At 37.3% G+C, this 26,451-nt stretch overlaps 1 protein-coding gene across 1 annotated transcript in view; it reads left to right on the forward strand.

The window, feature by feature from the left end:
* The window catches only part of Rbp6 (RNA-binding protein 6), a 622,038-nt gene that overhangs the window by 376,995 nt on the left and 218,592 nt on the right, over positions 1-26,451 (forward strand). The window contains 1 exon segment of the mRNA XM_074088132.1: positions 951-1,043. Within this exon segment, the coding sequence (XP_073944233.1) occupies positions 951-1,043 (93 nt within the window).

Here is a 26,451-nt window from a genome sequence, read left to right on the forward strand (position 1 = left end):
TAGTAAATAATATGTATTTATGAATGTAACATAATTTTGTGAATTCTATTTCCATCCACTTATTGTGATGTCAATAGGTACAATACAATGTAATATATTTACATAGTACCATCGTGCTAATCTGATGATGGAACCTAGGCACTGGAACTCTAAGATAAGACAACATAACCTAGCCGTAGGTATTTGGGCATGTTTTGCAAACTACTCGCACCTGCATTTGATTAATTTTGTTTTTGATTCGGCACCTTAACATTTTGATACAAAACATTCACAATACTCGTATTCCAATATTAATGTAGGTATACTTTGGCAGTATATCGTCGTTATTTAGTTCCGGATGTAGTATAAATTACAAACAAAAAATATTGATCACTTAATTTGTGTCAGTAAAAAAATAATTAATTAACAAATAAACCTAAGTACTTATTTTCTATGCGTGTAAAAATGTGTATACTCTTTATTGATAATATTTATTTTTTCGTTAAAGACCGATTTATACAACAAATAAGTCTTAATCCGGTGTAATGACCACACACACTCGTTAGTTATGTTTAATGCGTTCGTCTGATGTATCTCATCTAACCTTTCTCGGGAGGGCTGCATAATATAAACTGTAATTAATATTACATTTTTACTCGTCTAGTGCGGCCGTTATTGTTTCGTTATTATTGACAGTTTTAACATAAACGACGTTGGAACAACCCACAATATGTGATGTTCGTATACGAGTTACCGAATTTAACTTGTAGACGTTATGTCAAATTTCATTTCAACCGTTCTTGGTAGTTGTGGTTCACATTAGTCACCAAACACAAGCTTACAGTTTACAAAATTTGTATTTAATTAGGAATTGTCTCCTATTTAAAGTACTGCGCTTTCATTGCAAAGTATTGAGGTGAGAGGAATATGCCCATGCTTCATAAATTTAATATTGAACTGTTTTGTTCCAGATGGTGACCAGGACAAAGAAAATCTTCGTAGGAGGGTTATCAGCACCCACAACGTTGGAAGACGTAAAGAATTACTTCGAACAGTTTGGCCCGGTAAGTACTTTAATACACTGCTCAAAAGTTAAAGCGAACACCTGTTAGTGTTACCAATTATTTCCAATCAATTTTCCAAATTGAATTCTAACTCCTATGTTTTAAAGCGTTTAAACTGCCCGCGTGCATGCCATTTTAATCTGCTTGTTAGCAACGAAAGCGAGTTAACAGTCAGGCTGCAACATTTGACGGTACCTGGTACCCGTTTGATTTATTCCCGCCGTGAATATTAGCAAGACGAACCGGGAACGTCGCGTCGTCATGTTCCACGCAACATGTCAGCGTAGAGCGCGAAGTTGCGTCAACTTGATCGCAAAATTTAATTTACACCAAACTTTTTGGAAAAGTGTACTGAATTTGCGCTGTCATGTCTCAGTTGTTATTAGGCAACCCTAATTTTGCCCGCAGCTAAATCATTTCGTGCACATAATATTAAACACTTTACCCTCGAATTAGGCGTGTCTGTCAAACTCGCAAACTGTGTTATGACTATTTTACGCTCGCTTTATTTCATTGTCTGTGATTAATAAATCGGATTTGATTCACCTGTATTCCGTATATTTTCGATATTAATTTCCAAAACAATATTACTTACCTTTTTGTGACAAAATTGAGGTTTTCTTCAGAATTCGGGTTGTTTTAATGAAGCCAAAGCAAAGATTTCAATCAAGGAACAATTTGCTTTGTCACATTATTGTCTCAGATCGACATTGAAAGGACTGTCGTCTTAGCACCACCGTCCGTACTCCCGTTTATAATGGTGACGCGCGAAAAGAAACCTTGACATTAAGGGGCAAAGTAAATATTGTATTACGGTAGTGTCCTTGCCTGGAAGCCTGCGATAAGTTGGTCTTTGTCTGGCCGCGACTCTGCGCAGGTGTCTATCTACAAAAGTTTCGCCGTAATTAGCCCCGTATCCAGCGTGGATGCGGACTAAGGAACTTTTCAGAATTCAACATCGGCTACAGCCGGGAGTCATTGTGCCAGCTCTCAAAGTAATCGGTGCCTGGCAGCCACCCGCGCCCGCGCCGCGCGCCGGCCGATCAAGACCTTCATTACCTATTATGAGAGTTTAGAATAACGAGCCAACGAGTTTTTCGGAGTGAATGTGATTGATGCCGAGCGAAGGAAATATCCCGAGAGAGATAAAAGGAATTTAATGAAGACTTTTAAGAATAATGATTAAGGGAATGGTTATTCCTTTTGCTCGGAAGCCTAATGATGGGGTCTTTTGAATTACTTTTTGCGTTTACGAAATATTGTGTAACCGCAATTAATCTAATTAAACGGGAGGAAGGAAAACCGGCCGAGCAATGTGTACTTTGCCAGAAAGGTGTACACAGGTAGCTCTTTGACGAACCTAGTCCTCAGAATTGTATTTATAAAATAGCAAGGAAAACATCCGTCTCCTTTTATATTCAGAGCAGTATTTTTTCCATTTTCTGGTCGAGAGGAGAACAATTACTGATATGGGTACATGAAAATGCCTTTACTTTATATTGCGCTTACGTATTCACTATCAAAACTTACGCAGAAACATGGTTACGTAACAAGCGTAAAGGGTACTTCCAGCTCAGCTAAATAAATTAATACCATTATTACATCCAAGAACGCACACGGAGAATTCTGATTACAAATTAATTCAATAACATTCAAGCCGTGCACTGTGCTCCCGGCTCGGCATCATTTCGTAAGGGTGTCACATTTTGAGCAAGTTTAATTAACAATCCAGTCGCTTTTGTAGGTGCCTTCATTAGTGTATTTGTGGATAAACATTGCGCAATGAGCTCGGTAACTCGGCGCAATCCGGATACGTGCGTGTGCGTGGGACAGGATGCGTGTTCGGTCGTCGGACGGTGTCGCAGCCGCCGTCGTCGGCGGCCGGCCCGGCGCACCGGCGGCCTTGTGTGCGTGCTCCGTGACTCCGATGTCTCGATACGGCCCCGGCCCACCCCACGTGCGAGCTTTTCGAATGCAAACTGTCTCAGAATATCAAATGAGCCCCTTAAATACCGAACACAATGACTACGCCCACCTGAAGCAAAGGCCGCGGGGACGCGTGCACGCAACGCCGCCGTAAATGAAAGGAGCACGTCGGGTCGGGACCGAAGGGTGGGCGAGGTTCAACCCCGGTAACGATTTCCTCCAGATAATGGAGAATTTTCTGATGAAAGCTGCTCGGAAGTGCCCTTTCAAGTATTAGTAGTATTTATGGCCCTATTGGTCGGTGCAAATTTCGTTCCTTTCGGTAGTGTATGCTATCGCGTGTTTGTGCCGGTCACTTTGAGAGTATTCCCTGAACATCATCCTTCTATAAAATTCTCTCCATTTGGAACTTTTAAGTGGAACTGTAAAGTGAAGCTACAGAGTTATGGAGATAACGTGCCTTCACTGCTTTAATCGGCACAGCTGTGGTCCAACAAAGTGTAGAAGGAGATTGCAGCGCGGTAATTTCATAGAGCCGGACGTTTATGCCAAACACAAACACGTACGTGAGATTACAAGGAGGGTTGTTTTGGGTCATTTAAAAGTGGAAGTATTTTAGTTCCGTTGATCATAACTCACAGTTGACAGAATTCTACTTACTGGTACGGTAGAGGTTATAAATTTTGAACGTCATCTTAAGAACTTTGACGTCGTTAGTCACTTAACGCTAGCGAAGTAGCATTCCCTCATGTGGGCCTTTTTGTTGCAGGCTAAGTAGGAAAGACGGCGGCGGAAAAATTCAAAATCTGCTAATTTAATAATGTACACGCGCTCCGAACCCGTGTCTCATAAATTTATTTGGGTTAATTGTTACACTTATGGAAAGGATCGTCTTAATTACAGTATACTTTCGGTAACCCGTTTGGTAGTTTAAAAAATGACGTGTAAAAGTGCCCATTGCGGCCTATTTACTGAATAAGTCATTTGAATTTTGAATTTTAACCAAATATAATACCTAGTTTATTATTTATGATATTACAACTTCTATTTTCTCTTTAATTATAGTATTTGCTGTTGATACAGAGGAAATTATTATGATTAGTTTTCCAGAGGTACGGATATGGTTGTAATTTTGTCTATGCTTTTACAATATTAGCATTTCCATTATGATAGAAAGTTTGAAGCAACTTATATTTAAATCGTATTCTAATTCATTTGGAAGTCGAATGCCGGTTACCGCTCCGAGATGCTTAAAAATTAATTAACCGAACGACCGGCGTAATCTCTGAAGACTGCGCCGATTAAGTGTTATCTAGCTGTGTTTGTTGTTTGCAATATTTACCCCAGGAGGGCGGGTGTAGGTGTCGTTTTCGAGCGCGTCCGTGCCACTTGCGCCCTTCTCGCGCGCGCCGCAACTCGTGTCTGCCAATCTCGACAGACTCTTAGCCCTCACAAGTTCGCCACAGATTGCTTACATTTTATTTTTTCTGTTCTCATGAAAATGTATGCCGTCTTTATCTGTCTATCTGCTTCGCTAAAACGATCTTATTTAATGTTAAGCGGACAACTTTATCCTGAAGAATTTCGGCTGCGACGCTTAAATAAAATATCTCCTCCTCGGTAAATGTTATTATAAATATTCGTCTGTGTTATGGGTATGTTTGCAAACGCGAGGCAGATGGTTTTCTTTATTTCTTTCACATTAAGCTATCCCATCTCTTAGCACACTAGCTACACTCAAAGTTTGCTTCTAAATAATGAGTTTGCTGATAATTAAGAAAATGTGTTTTCTTGCAAATATGGCGCCACGTATTACTGGATTTAAGCTCGACTAAGGATGAAGTTTCCTAACCAATATAAAGTTAGCGACCGAGCGTTCACTAAGCGTCGCACGCACAAGAGGGTGTCTTTGAGAAAGTTCCGTTGCATGCTTGATTCGCCATTGTTTTAGCCGTCGAGCCAGTCCAAACTCTGGCCGGCTCGGGGTCCCAGTCAGTGAGCAGGCAAGAGTGTTGCCTCCCGCTCCAACTTGCACGATTTCTTGTTATTATCTTAACTTATGCTCCTTAACTTTGTATTGGCTATTGGCATGTTTTGACTGCGACTGCACACCGGAATTCCCGTATACAGTTGCAAACGGCGTGCCGTGTGGCGTCTATGCGAGTTGCTTTGTGATTTCAGTTTCGTGAACTATACTTAACGTTTTGTCTAGTGTGAAAATTAAATGCAGATACTCATGTTAACAATTGAAGATATCTTGACGCGTTGTTTTAAACCTATCGCATTTTTTATATTGTTACATTTTATTAATTTGCCTATCGTAACGTTAACAAAAGTATATTTACAAATATCGTTGCCGGTACACAACCGTGTTGCCCTTCCCTGAATCGAATTGTTCCGGTTCGCTTGCGTAATTTTCCGCATCAAACAGATTATTATCAGCTCGGTACCCATATTAATGTACAGCTTGACGTTACACACTTACATTTCCGTGTAATATCAGGCAATCTCATCAAAAATATTAATGAATATTTATAAAATGCGGCTTATATATAATTACGAGCCCACAACCGCGACCTGCCTCGTTTGGAATATTGTATGTAATTTTTATTTGCCATTTAACATTAACGCCGACTTCACTAGAAAAACAACAGTTTGGTTTCCGAAAACATCCATTGTTACATAAACGAATTACCGCAGATAGGATTATCAAAACAAACAATTGCTACCCGATATGTGTTAGGCTCTTATCACTGGCTACACTAACTAAACATCGCTTACTGCCAACAGCACTCGAACTGTAACTGAAGCGGCCCCGAATTCGGCTTTACCTACTTCTGCAGTACGATATCATCGAAGGCCGTATATCAATCAGTTGTTACAACGCGCCACGGTTGTCGTTTATCTTCGGACCTGTTCGTATCTGTCCGTCCAGATTCGTGCATTGTTCAGACATTAGCCGCGGCTCCCGAAACGGTGGATGTCTGAAATGCCAGTGGCGGCGGCGTGCCCGCTGCAACGGTGCATCGAGCGATAGCGTTTCCAATTTCCTGACTTAAATTGCTCTAATTTGGTTATGCGCTGACGGGTGATCGAAGGCTGCTAAAACCCGGCCACCAGCGACACTCGAGTTGTGGCTTGTAATTTGTATTGGCTTCGCTGGATCATTTTGCACTTACGCTAGACACTACACTCATTGCAAGTTTTCTACCATTTTAAGAGACTATATTTCTCCAATAAGTACTCATTAGAAGAAATCTAGCTGTCAAGTTTATTTTTGCGGAATCGCTTGAGGAAGGCAAGTGTAGCATTGCCATTCCTCTGGAAAACAAGTTAGCCCTCTTTTGTATAAGCATTTCAGTTATTTTAAACATGTACTTGTGTATATCATGTTGACAGAACTGCAAGTTACATAATTTTTATCATAGTGTTTATAAATTTATGGCAATGCGTGTATTTTTAATACTTTACGTAACGAATTTTACGTATTTTATTTATGTACCTACGTAAAACAGCTAAATGCATTTTTTTCTGAAGCTCGTACTTCGTAATAAGTAGAATCGCATAATTTTCTAATATCCACCTGCTGGGTAGGTATAACGCAACATCTACATAGATGGAAATTTGTATTTTTCGATATCATTATATTAAGTTAATGGCAACCTAATTGGAGGTTTTTATGAGTCTTACAAACCATAAAGTAGGAATTAAGTGCTCGTACTTTACCCACCCACTCTATAATATTACTGAAGTTTAGATTTCACAAAGTGGATAAGTTCAAAATCTTTTTGTAAGTCACCTTTCTTTTGTTATAGTTATAGGAACCATTTGAGTCTAAATGGAATCAAAGTTCCTTAAAATTTTAGGTAACTATACCGTTGTTTGAAAATAATTTATTTTTTTCGTTCCTTTTCTGTTAACGAACGTTTGAAATATTGTTCGAATTAAGTTGGAATTCAGAAATAAAATGCACTTGCGAAACGGAACTCAAACAGCTTTGGCTCTAATGATTACGAGTTGAATTTTTCTATATAGAGACTTGAGATTTTTTGCTTTTCCGTTTGCGTTGGCATTGAAGCGAGGCGGGTAGCAGGAGTGCCAATATATTAAGCAAATGGCGAACTAATTACGCCCCGAACGATTTTACAGGACCACGTAATGACCTCTTAAGGAACTTCTCTTTTAAAATATGTTTCACAGGGGTTTCATTTAATATACCGATGTTCCAGTTGAACACACTTTTAATCTTTTAAAAGTACTGTATGAAGCTAACAGCTGCTATACTTTACAAGTTACCAGCTTTTTTTGCAAGCTTTCATAACAATTGTCGTGTATGTATACTGAGTAAAATTTTGGACGTCGAATTTAACTCATTACCACAGTCCCAGTGGTTAAATACATTGAGTTGAAATTTGTTAAAGATACGCAGATTAGATCAAAATAAAGGTGCAGTCAATATGAATTACAGTCAGCGAAAAGTTTTTTTTTTAACAAAACCTGATATATGTTTGTTGCTGGCTATAGTAGATATTTAAAAAAAGGAGTATAAGGGGCTGTTTCAGCACCAATTGATTAGTTTTATTTGACAGATAAATGTGATGCCGTCTCCGTCTATTCGAAGAAAACAAACAGAGACGGCATCACATTTGATCCTTCAAATAAATATAATCAATGGATGGTGCAATAGGGGGTAAAAGTCATATGTAGATCTATCGATAAATTATTTCTCTCACTGCCGTGATTTTCTCAATTTTTAGTCTGTATTGAGATCCTCTAAACTGAAAGAACATTATTTCAGCTGAATCAGTCCCAAGGCCTCACAGGCACGTCACTAAGCACCAACGTTTTCATAAAATTACACTGTACTAAATTCATAATTAAATTAGGTGTCTAGTACAAGAAGAACAATACGATTGTTATTCTGTCCTTAAAGTACATATATTGCATTCAAATCCGTCCTTGTCACTCTATTTACCTAAAAACAAAGAGTTTCAGAGAATCGCAGCGAAACATTTACATTGTCGTGTATTTTGTTGATACAAGAGCTTTCGACGAGAGAAATAAAATTGGAATGCAGTGGGACAATGATGTAATAGTTTTCTCGGCATTGAGGTGTGGTTGTACTTTGAGAGATGGCAGTCGGGAAACTATATCAGACATGTATGTTCGCAGTTCATGAAAACAATTATAATGACAATAACATTTAAAATATTTACGATTGAAGCATCAACACAAATACAGCAAGATTTATTTTACTATAAATATGACTTTAAAACATACCAATAAAAGAGATTAAACATGGAACACAATTGGATATATGAATATCTACGAGTATGAACTCGTAGATACTCACAAATTTATGTGGAACCTTTGGTGCGCTAGTCTATCTTTTCCTTGCTCACCCGCGACCTTACGATAGCTAAGCTTATGCAAAATATGCGTGTTCATGCAGTTCCTCGACCTCCACACTGTAAGAACACACACAAATCACACAAACCCATCTACCACCACCACCACACTACACTGACGCGTTTCGAACTCAACCAGAGCTCATCTTCAGAGTGACACAACCGTACACCATGCTACCAGTTGTTAGACACACGAGCGTTGTGAGTTGTTGTTTTTTTTACCTTACAAATATAATGCCATTCTGCTTCTCGTATAGGTACATTATTAATAGGGAAAACTGCTTCTATACACCAAACACAAAATCCTTAAGCAACCATGACCTAAATACATCAAACTGGCTTTAGGTACTTAGAAAAAACATTTCCCGCGTTTTAAAACGTGCTTTAAATTTAGTGAACAAGAGCGCTTAAACCTTATATTTTCTTGATTCGCCCTAAGTGCGTCCGTACCCAAAGGGGTCGGGGAGGACGGGAGGTACGACTATGGATAAACGAACCCCGGGGCGAGCGATTTGTATTAGAAGTCTAGTACTCGTCTTGTTCGTAATTGTCGACGCCTCGGGCTACGTTGCGATACGTCTGGCACTCAAACACGTGACTCAAATGGGTTATCGTAAAAATAGTTATTTATTTTTAATATTATTTAGTGTTTTAATGTCTTTAATTATTTTTAAATAAGGTTTGTTAAGGATTTTATTTTGAATTTAATATTTTTTGCTAGTTGTATTTTTTTCTGACTAACTTTATTGTCATATAAAAACTATACATATTTGCACCAAATTTCAAGCTTAAACTGTTAATAGAAGTAGACTAAATTGAACTTATGAGATTTGGCTTTAACAAATATATGTAAACATTGCAAGTTAAATAAAATTTTGTAAAAAGCGCACCCGGTAAAATAAAGATTGACTGTAGGAATGTAAGCAAAATTTCCCGTTACCCAAATTGCTGCCAGTTAAAATAAACCCCTTAAAAGGTTTTCCGAATAAAAACTCGATTGAAATTAAATAAATACGGTTCACGCATCAACTAGTTCATCCTGTTACAACATGCGAACCGATGGGACATTATAAGCCGATCATTTGCAATATATAACAAAATAAATTAAAATGCGAAACGAGTCACGGAATTCACTCGCAGCAAAAGCTGATGCTGCCCCATTATCTTTTGTTTGCCAATTATGAGGTAGGAACCGCCTGCCCAATGTAGTGTTGCAAATAATGTTAACTGTACATTTAAAGTTATTATAATAATAATTGCATGATGCTGCGATAATAAAATAATAATGTCCCATATGCGAACCCCACGCGTTCAAAATACGTATATTATACGTTTCATTTACCCTTATCCCCGCAGCCTTAAGGAAGGATCGTCTTTAAAATGAAAAAATCAACGTAGGCATTTTAATCAGCTCACAACAGAGCGGCGGAGACGTCTTATTCAAAGCTCTTTCGGAATCGAAAGAGGTTCGTTTCACGCGTGTGTGAGTAGGTATTCTAAGTCGACTTTGCGGACTCGACTTTATAAGCTCGCAAAGCTGATTCGCGGCCGGCTCAATTATTTCCATTATTTCATTTTATCTGACGACGTTAATAAAAGTGTTTAAATTTCACAAAGCCTTCGTCGTCTCGGGCTGTATCGCTTTTTTGTTCTCGCATTAACTTTCTCTTTAAAAAAAATAGGATTTTCATGTGGATGGAACTGTTAAATAATTCTTAAATTTTGATTGCCTCGTAGAAATCCGCCCGGATTCTACGGAGGGGCTCTTCATTTATTGTTCCCATTTCAAGGGACAATTAGGTATGCTAATTCATTCATTTTATGACGGCTTTGTGAAAAAAATTCGCTAAAAAAAGATCAGTGTTGGGATTTAGGTAGGAGGTTTGGTTTAAGCGGTCGGAGGTGGGATGGGGTAGGCGCCTCGTGGCGAAGGTTGACGTCTCACGCGGCGTGCTGCCCTGGTAATTAATGGATCCTGCGTGGCTCTCCGAGGATCGCCTGTTACTGCACACAGATTCTATGTAGCTACCTAGGCATCCTATTTACCCACCTAACTCGACGTACCTACTAAATCTGTAAAGCTATATGATATTTATGCGAATATTGGCCGCGATAGCTAACGATCGGTACCGACACACCTTAAGTGAATTAGAAGGAACCAATCCGCGTAGAACAAGGGACACGGTAAACATAATTAGGCGTTAGTGCGAACGGCCGCCTTGATTGGAGAAGACGGGCTGACACTTTCCGGATGAAATTGCACGTGAAAGCTAATATTTCACTCAGATAATAATGTTCCCTACGAAACCGGCGAAAATATTTTTTCTTATTTGAATATAAATTGAGTGTCATATTAATAGGTGAGTGTACTTTTTTAACGCGATAAAACGATATTTTACGAAGGAAAATTCGAACCTTGAAAAGCCTGCCAGACCGGGAAAACATCAATGTAAGCATTTTTGCAGCAGTTCTCTATGGGGAATATAATATTATTCTGTTAACATTCGAAGTGGTAATACAAAATATAGCGAAGGGTGTATTGTAACAAGTTTCGGTTTGTTTTATAACTTACGCATTATCTTTTGGCGTGTGAGGCAGGAAACTGGGAAAAATAACAACAGGATCGGGCGAACGGTGACAATTCAAACTGTCAAATAATTCAAGGTGCGGCACGGCGTTTCTCACAATCACCTAGATCTACGGCCGTAGCGAGCGAGACTCAGTACGTTCTTTTTTTTCCATCATTCGGTTTCTTTATTTCTCGTTTCGCTTTATAAGAGTTCGGCATCTCTGCACGAATTTCCAAGATGAAAAGGTATTTTTCACGCGCCGCGTGTAGCTGCACTGCTCGCCGCATGCATCGCTTACTTCTCACTACCAAATAAAGGCATTGAGCTATCAGACCGCCGCATTATATACAAAACGCTCGATATATTCTTGATGACATTATTATCTGGCGTGTTATTTTTACGTACTGTACAGATATCGATACTTTAAAGCTTTTCCACTTGTTGCGCATTGTAGTAAATAAAGTTTTAAGTGGAATGTATTTACAAGCTTTAATTAACTAGTAATATTTGTTTGTTTCAAGTCAAATCTTTCGAGGTCGAATTTCATCTAATTTTGGTGGTTAGATTGATTTAAAATTGGGCACGGATATTATTTAGTTTCGATGACAATGTACTTATACTGGCATTGTCATCTAAACAACCAGTCGACAGAAAAGCTTGTACAAAAAACATTTTACTACAATCGTATTTTACGTTTACGTCACGTTAAACGTATTATGTACTAAGAAACTGCTGTTTGAGATCGTTCTGTCTTAGAATTAGGTATCTACTAGGATATTTATGACACACATTTCTTTTCAAAAACACTGTTACCTCCTTCGGTGTCGTATACATTTTTCTAAGAAAATCACGTAGATTGGAGGCCACGCAACATCCCTCACTTACGGCACAATGTCGTAACGTCGTGTTTTATCGTAAAAGAAAACAAAAGCAAGCGTACCCGAAGTAATAAAGCTGCTCGATTTCCCCTATTTAGGACTGGCGAAGAGAATTAAAGTTCTTTTTAAGGAAAAGTATACACAGTGTATCCAGAGCGCGTAATACGAATTCTCTGGTAGCACCGCGAGCGGGGCTGGCACTTTGACGAAAAAACGATGATGAAGCACGATCATGTCGCCGGGATCCCCGCCTAGCTGACTGACAAATTGTCGAACATTTTTTCGCTAAAATTCCTTTCCTTCGAATCCAATTATTGAGCCTTACCGATAGAACGCTTTGCCGTCTTTGTTGCTAATATACAATTGATTATGATCGGCTGAACAACGCGAGGGAATCGAATTGAGTTCCTTGAAAATCTACACGTTTGCTTTGAAGGTTTTTCACTTTATTGTCAGATGCGATTTATGTGTACATTATGCGATATATAAATGCTTAGCCTTTCTATTTAATTTAATATAACCTTAATATTATATTCCCAAGTTCCAACATTTTAACCAACCGAAGTTTCCAACATAACAAACGGTGTGACTTCAAAAAGAAATTAAAATCTTTGGATTGTGATTGTATTCAGGAAAACACGTGATATAAATTGGACACTTTCAAACAACACAGTCTAAGCTAAGCCACCCCTTGATTAACTTGCCAATCTGTGCTGGTCTGACCCGAGGTGGTTTTTGCCTGCTACATTCGAACAGGCTTTTAAAAAGTAAACGAAATCCCCAATCGTTGCTTGTCCATGTAAACCTTTTCCATCAGAAACGGTTTCAGGCAGGTTTTTTTGGCTTTCAGCTACTTAAAAAAAATTGTTTTCGGTTAGTTCCTTGTGCAAGGTCAGAATGGGTTGCTATTTGCTTATCAGCGTGTTTTTATCGCCGTGGTGGAAAGACAGTTATTGAGGCACAGCGGGTATTCTATCTTAACCCTCTGGGCTGCATCTAAAATCCTTCCATGGGGCTAGTGCGGTGTTTTTACTTATCGTCAAGTAATTTGCTTGCTCGTCACTGTATATCATTTTAAAAAAACAGCCAAGAGCGTGTCGGACACGCCCAAAAAAAGGGTTCCGTAGCCATTACGACAAAAATAAGTCATATTTTTCTAAGGATTTCGTATTTTATACGGAATCTTCCAAGTTTAGGTATATTTTATACCTTAGGCTGCTATTTACTCTTAAACTACTAATAGTTGTCAAGCAAACTTAGCCTTTATAGTTTTTCTTGAAAGTTGGATATACTTACTACCATTCTGTTTTTTTTTTCAAATTTTTCCACTCACCGGTTTAGATTTTAGAGGGGGCGGGACGCTCGATTTTAATGAAAATTTGCACTTTAAAGTTGAATATTTTGCAAACAAATAACTGAATCGAAAAACCGTTTTAGCAAACCTCTAATGATTTTAAAGACCTATCCAACGATACCCCACACTAAAAGGTTAGAGGACAAAAAAAATCACCCCCCCTTTACAACTATGGGAGGTACACTGAAAAAAATATTTTTTGAAATTTTTATTGTACCGTTTTGTCGGCATAGTTTACATACATATTCGTGCAAAATTACAGCTTTCTAGCATTGATAGTCTCTGAGCAAACCCGCGGACGGACAGACAGACAGACAGACGGACACAGCGAAACTATAAGGGTTCCGTTTTTGCCATTTTGGCTCCGGAACCCTAAAAACATAGTTTACCACCCCCATAGCTTCAATGATTACTCGAACATGAAATTTTCAATGACACAACTGCGATGCTACAATGCAACAGAAAAATGTGATGACTAAAAATACCGCTCTCGCGGAGGCCTATAAAGCAATACATAACGTTCAATGCAAATATGTTTCCTCGGTACCTACTGTAATTTTATTTCTCTGAACGTTTCATACATGGGATGTGCAATTTCGCTCAGCTGAGGCTGTCTAAATTGGGCTGTTGTGCAAGCACGAAACCAAAGCGAGTGTGAGGGCTATGTAATATCGTATGCGCGGTTCGGTAATTCTAGACCAGCTTATTGGCGTTTCGTATCGTTACAAAATCTGTTTTTTTTTTATTGAAACTATATGCTTACGAGTGTTATTGTGTGTTTTCAGTCCTCAGCAAAGCACTAGGCGATTTAGAAACTTGATATTTTAGTCATTCGTGCGAGGCTACCTGCTCTTGACTACTGGAGGGGTGCTATCAATTTATAAGGATGTAATTTTGTTTGTTAATCCCTAACATTTGTTGTTGTTGCTAACAAGTTCGTCTCCTAATAATTTATTTATCACTATCCTAAGAGAACTATGCAATTTTCAGGTATAAAAGTATTAAATAGGTAATAATCTAGGGTATAAAGTATCAGTGTGCGAAATTTAATTCAAATCCTTTGGACCGTTATGGCGTGATTTTAAATAGCAAAAATTAAAACATATTGAATATATAAAATAAATAAATTAGTATTTATACAAAAAGCCTAAAGTATATCATAACAAAATACAATGAAAGAAAAAGATAAAACATAATTTGTTAGGATAAAATAGGTTTTTTGTACTTGTGGTTAAGTAAATTTCAATACCTAATTTATTTGAGTTGATTTTTTCAGGAGCTTCATATCAATCACAAAAATGTATTATTTTCGCTTAAGATAAAGTATTCAAAATACATATTATGTGTCAAACAAACTTAGCTGTCTTGTATGTGTGGTAGTGCTTCTCGCAAAACAAAAGGTTGTATTTCATTTTATTATTATATTTTTTCTTTTTTTTCTGGTTTCTAGTTTCTAGCAGTGAGTGTGTTTTTCAGAAAGCACTGGTAGTATACAGAGGGCCTTTAGTGTAACAATGTCTCATGCCTTCATGGTGACTTTCCTGGGAAAATAGTGTTAATTTTCTCTTGTCTTATACACCCACTGCAGTGCTGGAGTCCGGAGTTTAACGGAGTATCTACTACGGAGGAACCATGGAGATCAAAGGAACATTTTGACTTAAGGTCACGTGCTATATTTTAGGAGAATAGTGTTTGCACCTTTTTTTAACCTTTCGCTGGTCCAAAAAAAAATAACCTTTATGCCGAACTTCCCCGAACTGGCGGTACAAAACACTGTAAAACGATACATTCTGTGATAAAGGTTCGATTGTATGCAGTAAATAAAATACTGCCCATATTTCCACATTCGTTTCTTTTCGTCTTTCCGTTTTATGTCCCTTTTTTTTGGCCTCCCTTGGAAACCGTTCATACAAAACACCTTTTCGATATTGCCCTACTTTATTAGCATTGGGCACGTGTTTTTATATCTGGAATATCTTTCACTTCTGTGGCTCGCGAGAAATAAAGATTCCATATGTGCTCGGATGTTACATTATCATGATATATAAGAAAAGTTATACCCTTTCATTCGTGCAATTTATTGACAGCGATTGGCGTTGAAACCTGTGATTTTTATATTTTTGTCGGTAGTTGATAGAAATATAATTTTATTTCTCACTTAAGCCATATTCCACCGGTAGGTACACCTACTACGACTGTATCCTCAATGTTGGAACTTGCAAAAACCTTTACTATAACTATGAATATTGTAATTTTAATAAATGATTCGTTCGCACAAACACCAGTACTATCCAAATCATTTTTTTTTCATTATTTAGATTTGATTTTTTTACGAGTCAGATTATACAATTTCAGTTTATTTTGCAATTTTTTATGTAACTTGGAACGTTCATATTCATATTCATATTCATATTCATATATTTATTCAAAAAAAAACAATACAAGTATTGTGTTTGAAATAACATAAATAAAAAATAGCATATACATGACAACATTACAAAAAGCTTAACCTATATCGACACGTCATTAAATATTTCTTCCACGCTATAAAAACAATTTCTTAACAAAAAAAAATTTAACATCTTTTGGAACAAATAATCATTTGTAATAGTTTTTAACTCACTGGGCAGCCTGTTAAATAGTTTGACAGCTTGATGACTGGCGGAATGCGTGACGACTTTCAGTCTTGGACAAAATTTAAATTTCCTATTTTTGGTACGTGTAAGTATACGTTCAGTTTGTTCCTCTCTGATCTCACTCTTAAAAAACTTTGTGAGCAGCACCAAAACGTACAAACTAGGCACCGTAAGGATTCCTAGTTCTTTAAAATAATTTCTGCACGAAACCCATGGAGGAATGCGAAACATAGTCCGAACAGCTCTTTTTTGTATTACGAGTGCTCTATAATAATATTGGTAGCTATTTCCCCAGAGTTTAATACTATATCTCAATTTAGATTCTATCAAGGCATAATAGACTGTCTTGAGCTGCTGAATTCCCATGACTTCCCTGAGACATCGTAAGGCATAGCATGCTGACGCAATAGAGCTCTCAACAACCTCCAGTTCCTGCTTCCAATTTAGATGCGAGTCAATACGCACACCAAGACAAGTTACATGATCTACTACATCAATGATAGCTCCATTCATTAACACTTCAAGTTTATCGGTATTTTTGGAGTTATATTTAAAAAATAATAATTTAGTCTTATCCGTGTTGACTCGTAAATTATTTTTTGAAAACCAGAAACTAAAAGCAGAGGCTGCATCGTTAGCAATTTTATTTAGTTCTTCGTTACTATCAGCACAAAGAGTTGCACTAATATCATCAGCATATACTGACAACTTACAATTTGCAACTGTATTACTTATAAAATTTATGAGGTCGTTGGTAAATACAAGAAAGAGCAGAGGGCCCAGAATGGATCCTTGTGGAACACCGCGCTTAACATCAACAATCTCAGATTTAACGATTTTTTCATAATTATTTTCAACGTTACTTATTTCCACAAATTGCTTTCTGTTTTGGAGATAGTTTAATAAAAGTTGGTATGCATTTCCCCTGATTCCATAAAATTCAAGTTTTTTCATGAGTATTACATGGTCAACGGTATCAAAGGCGGAGCTTAGGTCAATAAATAGACTCGCCACTCTTTTTCCCTTATTAATCTCACTTATAATAACATCTACTACGTTTGAATGTTAAAGTATTTTAGTAATCGGATAAACTTTAAATTCATGATTGGATACGTAGCTTACATAACCTAACCAGCAAGAAGTTGGAAAACCCCCGACTGTCACTTCAAAGTTTAATATCTCAAAAACGGCTGAACCAATTTTAACAAAACATGTCTAAGAACCATCGCTAGAAAACCTGCTTTCAATTAAAAAAACCGCATTCAAATCGGTCCACCCGTTGAAGAGCTACGGACAGACAGACACACATAACGGTCAAACTTAAAACACCCCTTTTTTGCGTCGGGGGTTAATAATGATGTAAGTAAGTATCGTTATTTCATTATAAAATGTATAATAATTTTAAAAAGCTTGTACCAATATTTTTTTAACAAAAACTTTTTTTATTTTTTTTCCTCTCAAAATATGAATTTCAGTTTATTTTTAAAAGCAGAATCCCAAGGAGGGTCAGTAACATAATTCGAGGCATTATTTACGTTTTAAGCTGTGCTGCCTCAACTCTGAAGGGGCAGATTGGGCTTCCGGCGCATATAAAATAGCTTCTTCCAAAGCTATCGGGAAAGAGAATTAGAATAATGCGGCTCGATTTGGCGTTTCAACAAACGAGAACGTAGAATGGGCCTCGATGGGATATCCGAGTGTTTGGGCACTACTAAATTCGTATATAAATGACGGTGTCGTGATTCTCATACAGACTCGGACCGTGACCGTGTAACACAGCTTTGCCTTGTGTGTGTCATGTACCTCGTTTAGTTGTACTTCAATATTCAACACTCACAAATAATGTCAATTGTAGAAATGATTTATTTCAATATATGGAGTTTATTTATAGTGAATATTATAAAATACAATAAGAAAACTAAAACTGAATATAAAAAAGTTAAATTGTATTTTTGTTATAAATTTAATTTTGAATAAGACCTTTTTTTGTTAGCTGTACGGCTGGACCAATTTTTATGTTTTTGGATTTGGCTTCGTCAGGAATATAGTAAGTATTAAAAACATTAGAAAATTTACGAAAAAATAAAAGAAAAAACATTTTCCCATACAAAATGTTCGTCGGTTTATATAACTGTCAAACATTTAATGCTCATCCCGTCCCGCACGAGGACTAGGATATCCCAATCCCTCCCAATCTGAGAGGAGGAATGTGCCAGCATTTGAACATTTTAAGAATATTTATAAGAATAAGAATGCTAAGAACAGTTGAACTTTAGGAAAGAAATGATGATAGTAAAAAAAATTGGGCGATATTTTTACTCACAATTCAAATCGGTTAATGTCTTTGTTAAAAAAAAATAATTCACTCTGTGACAGCGACACGTAATAATTTGTCTCTTACAAAAACTTATTCCGCCCTGTAATTAATTATCAAAGTTAATATGTAGTATTAAGAGTAGGTAAGCTATGGAGATCACAGATCAAACGGCGCCGACCTGTCCCCTTCATGCTAATGTGGAAGATTAATGGAATTACCCCGGGCTCCACGACACTAGGCCCACAAAACTCTCCTTGTTCATTTAGTTTCATATCGTGTGTCCTTATTTCATAATAAATTCATTTGCATAATTTAGTGGGCAATTGCTTGTGTATTTTTACTTTTTACTTTCGAGAGATAATCGATTCATGCGTACCTATATCTGGAACCAAACTTCTTTATTTTAACATCATGTTATTTTACGTTAATTACGTAAATATAGGTAATTTTGATCAATTTAAATGAAGAGGACAGAATCATCATCATCATGTCAGCCGAAAGACGTCCACTGCTGGACATAGGCCTCCCCAAGGCTCTCCACTCAGACCGGTCAGAGGACAGAATGTTTAAATGAATTTCAAAGTATCGAAGGGGTAAGTTAAAGTACGAAAAAAGTAAATACTTAAATAGGTACTTACACTGTGCTGGCTCAGCGGCCCAAGGTGGAACATAACCTCCAACCTCCAATGCTAGTTTTAGGGTCATTAATCCCTATCATGTGGAAAAGAATGTCAGTCAGCTGCAACTCTTTTTTGAAGGTGCTCGAAATGTGTCACTTGATTTGAAAAATGTGATTATCTACTCATTTAGCTCAGTAACTCGTGTGTGTCTGTGGTTCAGCTGATTCATATAATTAATTGCATAATACTCGCTCACTTACAGACTGATCAGTTTATCTGTGAATTGAAAAAGTCCCCCCCCCACACCTCCCTCATGTCGTTCGAATAAATAGTAGGTAGCGTTACTTGGTCTGATTCACAGATAAGATGGTCAGTCTGTACTATACCCATTTGCTCAATGTTTTTTAGTTAGTAAAGAAGGATTGTGCGTATGTATGTTAGGATACTACGTAGCGCTTTGCAGCTAGCTCGCGCCTGTCCGTAACCGCTCTTTCATCCTTCACTCATCGACTCATCGCTCTCCATCGAGCTTTTTGCCGTGCCAGAACGAGTGAACTGTAATATTATATTGACACATTTGGATCCTAAAAAAGCTACTGAGACATACTAACTGATATAGTTATGTTTAATCAGCCACTCGCGAGCTACACATCTCTAGTCTTTTCCGACTTTGTCATCCAGCGATACGTATAGGCTTTTCATCAGGGCGTCTCTATTTCTCTATATATTATTTATTTGTATATAAATAAAAACATTTCTGTCATTCAAAGTATGTTCTTTTGGCCGCATAGTCCTTTCTCTCATCCTCTTTACGTGTAGGTACATGGCCAAGCCTGCAAAGTCGAGCTAAATCGGGATCGAACCCGGGACCTCAAGCTTCGTGGGCAAATAAACGCTTTCATCTACTCATAACTACTGCTGCTGCTATGTGGCATAAACATAGTGATAATTTTGCCAACATGTCAAGTTTTAGTCATAATTTAAGTCTACATATGTATGATTTTAATAATGAATGAAAATCGCGAAAATTTTAAATTTTAAACCTACTGTTTCATTTCCCTAGTTTCAGCAGTTTTGATAACCTCACCTTACCTTGACTACATCAAGCCAAAGAATTCAGCTAAAAGCATGCAGGTTCAGACCTGCCATTGTTGAAGTCTCTAAATGTAAGTTTAGACCTAACAATTATATATCCACTCCAATAACTCAATTATTATTGTCAACATGGCAGCATCGCTAGCGGCATGTATGGCGGCAAAAACCTGAGGCCGTATTGTCTAATGCACTTGGAATCACTATTGCATCCTCCATTTCTTTTTGTCAATCGGTAAAGGCTGAGAGTAGATAGAGATGGTGAATCCGACTGCGGGTTAGTTTTATTTATGTAAAAAGGCTTCCACGAGTTAGACACTATAGTCTCTGTTCCTATATTTGTCTTTAGAAAGCGAACGCGTTAAAAAAATGGAAAAACAAAATATTTAACTTAAGCTTGAGAATTATGAGCCAGTCGTGATTTGAGCAACACGTGTCTCGGCTCTATACGTAGATATTACAACGCTGAGATAGTATACTTTCATATAGGTTACCTATGTATGTATGTGTGTCATATTGAAAACGCAGGCTTAGAAAGATTCAATATGAAAGCAAGGAATAGAAGCTTGAGTCGCATGTTGGAAAGTCATAATGTGATTTCAAATTGAATACGTCATACGTAAGTTCTACGTATACGAATAAAATGTAAGTATAGACGTACCTCTAGGAGGAATAGGGTGGCGTCGGAATACAGGAAACGTATTAAATTCGAATTGAACTTTTAGATTTCATTTTGCTTCGCTGGTTATGTGCAAATTGGTACGTATTTATGACTAAAGTGCGATTTATACATCCATTTTTAAGACATTAGGCGGAGTGCTTAGATGGACCTAATTTCCTCCCTTTAAAAAATATTTCAATTAACTTCGAGGCCCTTAAACTTTTTATGTCCAACACGAAACTTTAAATACTTCCTAATGCTGCCTTTAAACACAATAAAAGGCCTACGTTCATCAACGTCGGAGTAATAAAACTTGCTTTACTGTTATCCTCGGCAATGGAATTAGATAATGTGTCTTGGTAAAGTTTTTTCTCGGTAGGTTTAAAGCAGTAAAAATCTAATTGGTGTAGGCGATAAATATATTTGCTGGCGGGATGCGGCGCTTCCCTGAATGCCGATAGGGCGAGGGCTCAGTAATGCATGCCAATAACACCATTACAATTTCCTTGGGCCCAGACCCGAATCCTTATCATCGTATATTTCAAGGATTTGATTAATCATAATCATTTTCTGTACACGTTCTTCTGGCACAAATACAAAGTATTGGAAAAAGTTTCATAGAAGACGTGAGAATTCTTTTTTTCGTTAAGGCTGCCTGTTTTCTTGTTGCCAAAAATGTGATCCGAAACAAAATGGAACTTTTAGAGTTTTTTAGATCTGTTCAGTAAATAATAATATCAGAAGTGAAAAATTAAGCGCTGGATTTTAACATCTCTGTTTATTTATTTTAACATGTAACTACAAAACCACTAACATTTTAACACTCAAAGGTTGACTGTCAGAATCATCATACCTAAGTGGATTAAAAAAAAAAGCAGTGCTAACACAAATTGTCTCCTCTTTTCTTTAAAACAAAAACAAAAGAAAATCGGCAAATTATGTCCCGAAAACAAAACTTTCGAAATTAAAAATTAAATTAAAAAAGTCAAGTCGCAAAAAAGTTGTTACTTTGTTCGCAAAATCATTGATTCTCCCCTATAAGGAGGGAATGTGCACCTACCCTCTTTACGGGTCTCTGTCACCCGTAATTAGTTTTCTTCCAAGTAATCGCTGTCGGTGGCTACATCCTACCAAACATGCAACGTTGTAGCCCCTTAATGAAAATACTCTTAAGTGCTCGTGTTTAATGTTTATTTATTTCCACTTTGTTTTTAACTTTTCTCGTGGTCTTTACGAGACCGCAGTGGGAAGTAACATCTCAAGTGCTTGCTTTTTAATATAATGTTGGTGTTCTCCTTGACAGTGATAATTATAATTATCGGAGATGTTTATTTTGGTGTTGATGATAACCACATTAGTAAAACACTCTTCTCTCATAATCATTTTGAATAAAACCTTTTAAAAAAAGTTGTTCAGTGCTGAAAATCAATTGAACTATTGAATAAGGTACTAAGTAATTAAATTATTAATCAACAGATATAAATCATGCTATCGATCGCAACAAGAAGCGTAGCAGGTAAAGCCCGGAACACAATAGCACAAGAGCTTCTGATAAAGCCCTGCAGTCCACACGTCGACAACAGCTGCAATTTATTAGACGTTTTTATTGTTTGCCAAGTTGCTCGTTGTTTTAATTTCGCTCAAGGATCAGCGCGTTTCGTTCGCCGCTGCGTCGTCGCCGTGCGGTGTGGCCCATCCCTATCTCGCCGTGAGCCTAATGTCGCGAGGCGACAAAATTTATCGCGTCGCTTGTAATTCCGCCCCGCCACCGCCACCCCTATGTCACCCGCGTCACCCCGTCACCCGGCGACACACTTATAACGTTTTCTAATGAAATTGTCCACAAACTCCCGCTCGCCGCAGCCCCCGGCCCGTCGACGCCGCCGGATGAACCGAAAAAAGTACAGCTCGCGTTACTAATGGCTTCATTTATCACAGTCACTTACAGTGATACACCGCAACGACGTTTTATATTTAATTTGGCTCTCTGCGGAATAAATTACGGCCATATCGAGACCGGAGCGATAAAGGACAAGCGGCTGTGGAGCTATCGGAACGCCGCTGTAGTATTAAGTCGGTAACCTCCTTGGATTAATTTGTTCGCGACTAAGTGATAAGTTAGCCGCCGCCGAAGCCGCGCCTGCCCCGACCGAAACTTATGACATCGCCCGGACGGATTACAAGGGATGCTACAGAAAGTGTTTTGACTGTATACGTCAGATGGAAGAACGGTAATGTTGAAAGTTTTGAGTGCTTTGAAAACGACGGCGACAAGAACAGAAAATGCTGGCAAAGTCATTTAACAATAAAGATAACATTCATGTGTACGTTAGTAAGACGTGCAATAAATTAAAACAATGAGCTGTATTGCTAAAGTTGGGTCTCGGGCGTGTTCAAACTACAATCGGCCGAAACCTTGGAAGTAAAGAGTTTTCTTGGAAACGGGATTTAAGTTAGGTACAATATAAGCAATGAAAACCGTTAAAATAGTACTAAGTATTTCGAGGTGTTTCTTTGTTCGTAGTGAAAACTTCAACCGTGTATTTTCTACAAGTCTCATTAATATCGATTTAAGACTCATGGAACTTAAATAATTGTAGACTAGAATGCGCGCACATACCTTACATTACTTGCTCTTTATTATCTTTTAATGACTGATCTTTTTGATTACGTTGACTTAAAGGTTTCATTTTTTTCATTGCTCTAAGGAGTAGCAGATTTGAGTATTTGATATCAATTTCAGTTTGATTACTCTATGTATTCTTGAGAAACGATGTCTTGAACAGACGGACAACAAAGTGATCCTATAAGGGTTGTTTTCCTCTTGAAATATGAAAACATTCTGTGCGTGATTACCATGTCCACCAAGCTTAGGTATATAACATTCACGGCAAAAAAAAGGTTCCCTATGTATTATCGAGACGTTTACTATCAATTTACTTTACGAAAACGTAATTTCCCGCTTCACCTTTTGTTTTTTTCATCGTACTCTAGTTAAGGTATGTCTAATAAAAACAAACTTTGTTAGTGACGGGAAACCCCTAAAAATAATTGGGAAAATCGAGAAGTAAAAATTTCTGAAGTTCAATAGTGCTCGTGCTCGGAGAACAGATAGCCGTTGGGGTCGAAAAGTTCTCGAATAAACTGGCAGGACGTCAACCTACGGGATGGACGCATGACCTGGTTATATCCGCGGATTCTCTGTGGATGCAGGCCAAGCAACTGGAGTCCAACAATGGTCGTCCTATAGCTGATAAGAATGATGATGATAATGAATAGTACTCGTAAATTATTAAAAACTTTTAAATTAGAGTCAGATAACGGCTAATTAATTACTTACCCCCTTATTCATAAAACTTAACAAGCCTATTTGCTTTGTGTCAACTTAGTATTAAGTAGTTCAATTACTTAAGTAACTGCTGTAAATTGTAAATTCTCTGGTCTCCGTGATACAGGCCCAGAGTCTAGTGCGGAGTCCGCCGATGAATCTAAATTGTAACCTTGTTATATTTCAAATAAATTCTTTCTTTTTCTTCTTCTTCTTCTTCTTCTATGTTAACTAACAAATGCTTTGTCCCTTTCTAACAAATACAAATGTCGAAGTGACAGATAAGGACAAACGAATTTTAGCGGCATTTTAACTAAAATAGGTTTGATTGTCGTTTATGAATAAGGGGGTTAATGTTGAGCTAATAATTAACGTCAATAGGGGTATAGGTAAAAAAAACTTTCGCATACAAAAACTGTCATTTGATTGTGATCGCGAGCATCAGAAACGTTAGGCAATACGGCCTCGTGTATGTAGTAGTAACGTGTCCGTATAAACAAACTGACGTTCGAAATTAGAAAAGTGACTTAACTCCATATTAATTCTGTGCACTACTACATACAACGGGTCCTTAACTTAAGTTTTTCCCTATAGGTATGTGAGTGAGATATAAGACGTTATAAAAACCGGCCAAGAGCGTGTTGGACACGCCCAAAATAGGGTTCCGTAGCCATCACGAAAAAATTAAGTAATATTTTTTTAAGGATTTCGTATTTTATACGGAATCTTCCAAGTTTAGGTATATTTTATACCTTAGGCTGCTATTTACTCATAAACTACTAAAAATTCTCAAGCAAACTTAGCCGTTATAGTTTTCCTTAAAAGTTTGATATACTTGCTACCATCCTGATTTTTTTCAAATTTTTCCACCCACCGGTTTAGAATTTAGAGGGGGGGGGGGGGACGCTCGTTTTTAATGAAAATTTGCACGTTAAAGTTGAATATTTCGCAAACAAATCACTGAATCGAAAAATCGTCTTAGCAGACCCCTAATGGCTTAAAAGACAAATCCAACGATACCCCACACTATAGGGTTGGATGAGAAAAAAATCACCCCCACTTTTAAGTCTATGGGAGGTACCCTAAAAATTTTTTTTTGATTTTTTTTATTGTACTATTTTGTCGGCATAGTTTACACATATATCCGTGCAAAATAACAGCTTTCTAGCATTGATAGTCCCTGAGCAAAGCCGCGGACGGACAGACATGGCGAAACTATAAGGGTTCCGTTTTTGCCATTTTAGCTCCAGAACCCTAAAAATGTGAAGATCGAAGCATGCGCCTCCTGCGTAATGCACGAGGCAGCTTAACCGCCGCAGCCTCGGCATTAGCATCGCGTATCGCGAGCTTACAGTGAGCCCACATTTATACCACACCACGTAATTTGGCAACTCCACTCTGATTAGATAGTGCTTTCCACTCGTTAACACAAACGAGTATTGCCCCGCGAGCCCTTATTTTCCGCGTTAATATGATCTTTGTTTTCGATTTGTTTCATAAACGCTATTTCGTTAACTTCCATTACAGTGCCTAACTAAATAATGTGTTTAATTAATTTCTGTAACCCCGTTCATATTGTGGTACGAATGTTATCGGAACATTTAGCGATGACGTTTATAATGTTAGATTTTCATTTGTGCTGTGAGTGGTTCATTCATTACTCTGAGATGTCGTGTTTCGTTTAATCCATAATCGATTGCGGCTAAGTCGCTGATACTTAAATTTCTTACTATTTAGAAATAAATATTAAAGTAAATCTTAAAATATGAATTAAAATTAAAATAGCTTAAGACCACTAAAATAATACAAAAATATACAAATATTAACAAAAAATAACTTATTTGAAGCATAAAAACTGTATGTATGAATATTAAGTTTTATTGAAATCTCAATGTAAGTGAAGTTTTATAATAAATTTGTTCTTACCTGAAACCTGAAGAATACATATATAATACACAAATAATATAATTACAAATATCACCCAGAGATCGCTAGCTAGGTACAATTGGGCAGGGTTGCTAAAATAATTGGCTCTACGAGTAGAAGTCAGTTCATATTCTCCTTTCTTAATGTTCGTTGTATTGCAGAAATAGCGTTCATAATTTAAATTACCAGAAGGTTTTTTTTTATTTATCGTTAATAAAAAACTATTCTATTCCTTTTTTTTCTTTTTGTAAGTACAATAAAGAGTACGAGTATAAATAAACAAACAAAAAAAAATACGGCATTTGGTTAATTAACAACTAATACCCTGTAAATACCAAAATGTTTGAAAAAATGCACATAAACATTTTTAACATCACAAATATTTACCAAATTGTGATTGTTTTAGTTAATTCTTCAATATTCATACATTACCTACAATATACCAGTTTGTTGTGCTTGTTCAGTCTGAGTTAGCTACTACTATGACGCGGATATTATTGTACATTTACATGATATTGCACCGTCTTTCGTACACAACAGCACAAGCAGAAGTTCACCAGACATTGTGGTCCGTTTCCGCACATTCTTTCGAGGACATAAAATAGCTACCGAGTTCATGTACTCGTACGTAGTGGTCTTGAGGTTTGCTTACATCGCTAACCTTTTTTATAAATTTGGTGATGAAGGTAGAC

Source organism: Choristoneura fumiferana, chromosome 5 (genome assembly GCF_025370935.1).
Source record: "Choristoneura fumiferana chromosome 5, NRCan_CFum_1, whole genome shotgun sequence".
NCBI lineage: Eukaryota > Metazoa > Arthropoda > Insecta > Lepidoptera > Tortricidae > Choristoneura > Choristoneura fumiferana.